Genomic DNA, 5,744 nt, shown 5'->3' on the forward strand with positions numbered 1-5,744 from the left:
ACATGAAAAGAGTAAGCTGCATGGGAGCAGCAGAAATGATGATGTATCATTGCATGTCAGACGCTGAGGGGGACTATGTGGACCCATGTTCGTGTGACACGAGCGATGACATGTTTTGTAGGAGGTGGGCCGCGCTCTCCGCCTTAACTTGCGTGGTACCGTGCCTCTTGTGTTATCCGCCTCTCCAGCTGTGCTACAAGTGTGGAATCCGGTGTCGGTGCTGCGGCGGGAGGCACAAAGCCGTATGATGCATGGCACCTTTCTTCCATTGACTGCCATAGAGAAAAAGCAAGGACGTTACCACATCTGATAAGCGACAATTATCGCGTGCAGGATTCTTGTGGAAACGATACATATGCCCGTAGTTCCAGGGCCACAATTGCAAAACGATCCTCGCTCCACTGTGAAATGGTCGGCAGGGAGCGTGTGTGTAGGAGCTGGTCAGACTGTAGAGTTTATATAGTAAATAGTGTATATAGAGAGTTGGCAAGTTTATTGGCATTGTTACCACATGAAAGCATTTGTAGACTTTTGTAAAAAAGGCAAAAACAATGTGATGGCTTTAATGAAAAAAAGGCTATTCATGAATTGAGAGACAGCAAATGAGGATGGGTAAATCTAGATAGCTCTATTTCCTTAATAGTTGTATTTATTATTGTGTGCATGATAGCATGTAGGATGGCTTCCCAGCATTCTCTATGCCTTAAACTTTGCATTCCAACCTCTGGCTGGGCACCAAGGGCAGCCTCGGTCTCACGCAGCTGAGATGGCATTAACCTCAAGTGACCCTAAGATCAACAAAGCTCACCTGACCAAGTCTGGGTTCCAACCACCCATTTTTAAAAGTCAATTGTCCTTTGGATAGATAGATAGACACATTGGCATCTTTTACCAACAGAGTCTTATATTTGATTGCCTAGTTCTGGTCTTGACAAGTCAGAATTTTTTTGGATAATTGAAGTGATTCATACATGTAGGTAAACTGGTTCTTACTTTGCTTTATGTGTCTGTTATAAAAGTATAACAACAATGATGAAAAATTTTAAGATAACGATTGTTTGAATTCATATTTAGTTAAAAGAATGAAAATAAATTTTAAAATTTCATACAGTGCAGAAAACCCCCATAACTGGTATTGTTGCCCATTGTGTTTCCCCATGAATATTTGGCGGGATTAAGTCCACCCAGTTTGAGACTTTAGAGGCAAACTGTATTTTGCCCAAATTCCTTGAGGAGCTATTGGCAGTGACACAGGATGTCTTGTCACTCAAAAAAAGCTTTTTTTAATGTCCTAGGATTTTGAGGACATCAATACACGGAATTCTATTTCATCAGTCAAGTTATCAGGTCTCGTAACCTTAAATGAACCCACTACCTTCAGGGACTGTGCCAGTAAAGGCATACATATTTAATGGCAGGGTTTTATTTCCTTGTATGTGGTCATTTTTCTCAACAAAGAAACGCATTGCTGTGATGCCTGTAGTCCCCTCATGGTCCACCCATTTCTGAAGCATTTATGTCAACATTTGTTCCCTTGAGGTTGAGCAGTAATGTAGCACAGGAATGGGGTGAGCTTTTATAGATAAGTCATTTTCTGAAATCCAGATTATTGGTAATATGACAGTGCCCCATCTCCAGATATTCAGTCAGGCTTCTGGGGTCTGTGTTGTACAAATTGATGTGTCTTCTGGCCTCTACAATAAAGACATCAGTATTATTGGGTATTTTTAGGACAAAATTGCCCAAAAAACTACATCATTTGAATTAGATTTGATGAAATGACAATAGATTCTGTCACCCTATTCAAGATTGTTTTCTGTGAACCATCACCCTGATATCTAAAGTGTGTTACATGCTAAAAATCAGGTTTGGGTTGAAAGAAATCATTCCCTATTAATATACAGTATTAGAGATGCTTTTCCTACTCAGAGAACATCTCTTGAAAATTGTGCCCCCTAGCATTCCTTGATAAAATTACAGAACAGGGACAGTGCTGAAGTACAAGAATTTTTTCCTATACCCCTTTCAATTTAGCCTGGAGCCTTGTTAGCTTTTGTTGCTCTTGAGCGTCGTGGGGTAGCGACCTTTCGGAGCAGACCAAAGCTAGCAAGGCTGGATTCTAGGCTACTTTCAATTCAATAGGTAATGTTATATAAAGGCTCCCCCACCCACCTACATTGCTTCAGTTGTCTGCCCTCCCCCTTGAGTGGTGGCAGTTTGCAACAACGTACAGGTAAAATTTAAAACCTAGTTCTGACAGGTTCAGATGCTGTGAGGGTTGTGGTGGTGAGAAAAGTGCTGTCAGTAATAGTTGTCAGTCTACATGTTGCTGCATTGCTGTGCCTCTGCTTTTATCTTAACTGATTTTTTCTCCATAAAATTATTTTTTGTGTAGGGTTTTGAAAAGCACCCACCTTATCCCCACTAGTGTTAATTTGTTAGGTAGGTTGAAGTAGAGGCTGATGATTCAAATGTTTTACAGATCGGCAAATACATGTAGAACAACAGAAATCTTGGGATGAAGGTGTATACTTGTAACATTACATACATATATTGGCAAATGTATATCCTGCACAAAACTAGCCCTGCTCCTTTTAGCATCTGCAGCAGCAGGAAAAAAATATCTTACTGCAGGAATTTAAACAGTGTTGTCATCCTTACTCTATATCCTTATGGAACTGTGCCTTGGCAGATGGTTAAAAACCAAGGAACTGAAAGAGTAAGACCTGATCTCTGCCTTTCTGTGAGACTTGTTCATTCACAATGCTTTGACAGTTGGACTGATTGGGCTTTCCTGTACCTGAATGTACATGTATTATTCACAGGGCATGAGAGCATCTTTTATTTTAAGAGTTGTGCATAGGGCTTTTGATTTGATTCTGCTTTACTGCAAATGATAACCATGTTAACCCAAATACTTGTATATTGCATTGGTTGGTGGATCGACGTGGCTTCTTTTGTGCAAGGAGCCACTGGTATGTCTTGTAAATATATACTCATAATCAGACTTGATGATGACAAACTCCCTTCAACTATGTATAGAAAGAACAAAAATTATGAAACTAAATTTTATTCTGATTTATCAAAGATACAAAATATTTTTATGGGCTGTGTGTGATTTTGTGACACTCCAATGGCTCTGAGCGTAGTGCAGTCCCCCAAAACTTCTGTTGTAAAAAAAGTGTTGATTGAACATGTAGCCTCCTCCAATAGGCATTATCGGCTTCCTACATGCAAATGTATGCCTGTTGTAACAAACTTTATTCCCATGTATGTATACTGTACAAAGTAGAAACCTTAAAATGGTTTTAAGGGAAGATATGCAATTACCTTATTACTACTGCCTATTTTGTATGACTGCTTTAGTCTAGCTTTCTTATTTGCACTGTTTTTATAATATGAGAAGAATGGACCTTTCCATACAGGCAGGGCAGTGATTTGGCCTGCCTTGTACCATGGGGCTGGCTTATAACGGCATCTTGTTTTGTACCCTTTTGACTCAGACTGCACTGAAGATGAAGTTAGGTTGTTGTAGTACGAGGGATGCTCGTCAGTTGCCATGTGGACTTCGCAGAATATTGACGTGTGAAGTAATCATGTTCAAGGTCATGGCGTAGGACCTGGTGTAGGACAGATGGGAGAGAATGCCACAGACGTGGCAAATAAACAATTTGCAGTTCTACTGGCATGTTGTGTTGTTTTTCTTATGGTTCAATGCTTTTTGAGATTCCTCCAAGACTTCTTTATTTTGGTATGCTGATATGAGTAGTATATACCTGTCACAAGGGCCCTGTAGTGTTCATCAGTAGTATCACACTTTCAAACGTTAGTAGGCATGAGGCTGGGGAACTTTGCAAATATGATTACTAATATCAAGGAGGATAAAGGTGACCCATCTATGGTCAAACTATTGATTTTACCAGAAGATGGAGTTTAAGTCATTATTCTGCTCCCAGTGCCAACAGACAATTACCTTTGATAATGCAACATCGAAGAAAGCGGGCCAAGTTGCAAATGGGCTGACTAAAATGCAAGCCTTAATTTTCAGTTCTTTGGCGTGGGACCTAAAGCAGGGGTGGTTCAGGTGTAAATGTTTCTTATAACTGAAACATTGATTTTTTTTAGTGTAATATTAAATGAGCCTGGCATATTTATCAAGAAGAGAGAGAGGAATCCCCCACATCCACACACATACAAGTTGACACAAATATAGCCAGTCTTTCATTGCATCCCCCCATCCCAGGGATCAACTGTTTGTTGTGTTATGTCTTGGATTACCTTTCTCCACAAGGAAGTTCCATCAGAAGCACAACCATACTTATTGTAGACTTGACTGGCTGTATAGCCACGGGGAAGATTTCAGCATGAGCACACTATGCAGTCTTATTTCATACCTTGGTATTTGAAAATTACATAAAGGAAACATAGTACGAATCACCAAAATGTGCATGCATAGAAAACGGCTTTCATGCATTATCAAATAAAATGTTCTAGTCCAAATAACTAGGAAACTATTAACCTTCTAGAATAACAGGAAGCTAAACAAATATTTCCTTTGTGAAGTAAATTGCATATATTCAACAGACAGCAATAATTGTGAAATATTCCTCCTTGCATGCCATCAGACCAGTGATAACTGCTACTTTGCAGTTATCACTACTAGATGCAGCACAGAGCCCCCATGATAGGGTCCATTCAGTCTTGAGGCTGGCTGCAAGGCTAATTCAGGAAGGGAAAAGGTAGGTTTCCATGCAAAAGCATGGTTCACCGTCTAATATGGATGACAACTCTTGGTATGAATAGAGGAGAAGGCGATGCCAAAAATCCTGTGGGTCCCAGTTACCTTTGTGAGATCGTCCGCCATGCACATGGCCACATTCGCGCAGAGGAAGAGAGCCGAGTCTTTAAATGCACACTGGCAACATCACCAAAGAATCTTCGCCTGTTAAGAAGGCTCTTCGATAAGCTTTTGGCATACCGAGGAACAGGGAAACATTGAAGCTAGAATAAGAGTTGTTAATCGAATAGCACGACCTGACGTAATCTCCAAGCAGATCCTACAGTAGCATAAGATAGTATCAAAAGCTGGTAGAGGAGTGAAGCTGGCTTAGGAGTGTGTCTCGTTATAACGTTACCGTGTACAAGGCAAATGGACACCTTTCGGCCATTTTGGTACAATCTTATGCCATTGCAGGATCTGCTTGGAGATTAGACCTGACGAACACAGCCTGTACTTTAATAGGGTGTCTGACCTCCCCAGCGGGGGCTTCTGATTGGAGTAAGGTTAACTGATTTGCCATCTTTCTATAATTGCACACCGACCTAGTTCGAACGTTACCTAGTTTTAGCATTAGAAAACTCAACTAGGGACCGAACACACATGCATACCCTTGGGGCGCAAAAAGGGTAGATGGCTAGCCTGCAGGGCCCAGACTTTTCCGTAAACCTCCTTAAGGCCCCCTCTCACTTGACGTGCGGCTGCGTTCGTTCACTGCGGTACTGTTTTGTTATTTTCTCCGATTTGTTATAATTCAGATATTTCGCAATACGTAAAAGTGTGACATAGAAGACCACAAAATACACAACAAGTAAGAAAATTCGTTCTTTATCTCTGAAATTCGTTGAGCATCTTCCGAACGCAGCAATGCCGCAAGCGTGCCGCACGTCAAGTGAGAGGGGGCCTTTAGTGATGAAACTGCTGCTTCACATTCTGTGTATCATAACAAAGACGCCTCCCAGCGAAG

General features: G+C 41.0%; 1 protein-coding gene across 2 annotated transcripts in view; it reads left to right on the forward strand.

Annotated features, from left to right (window-relative positions):
* Nucleotides 1–3,682, forward strand: part of LOC118414796 (sprouty-related, EVH1 domain-containing protein 2-like) — a 28,382-nt gene extending 24,700 nt beyond the window's left edge. Inside the window, exon 7 of one of the 2 annotated variants that reach the window (XM_035819052.1) lies at nt 3–3,682. In XM_035819052.1, coding sequence (XP_035674945.1) covers nt 3–248 — 246 coding nt within the window. In that variant the 3' untranslated portion in view covers nt 249–3,682. The remainder of the gene's footprint in view (nt 1–2) is intronic. The other variant, XM_035819059.1, reaches the window with a different exon arrangement.
* The last annotated feature ends 2,062 nt before the right edge of the window (nt 3,683–5,744 follow it).

Source organism: Branchiostoma floridae, chromosome 1 (assembly GCF_000003815.2).
Source record: "Branchiostoma floridae strain S238N-H82 chromosome 1, Bfl_VNyyK, whole genome shotgun sequence".
NCBI classification, from domain to species: domain Eukaryota; kingdom Metazoa; phylum Chordata; class Leptocardii; order Amphioxiformes; family Branchiostomatidae; genus Branchiostoma; species Branchiostoma floridae.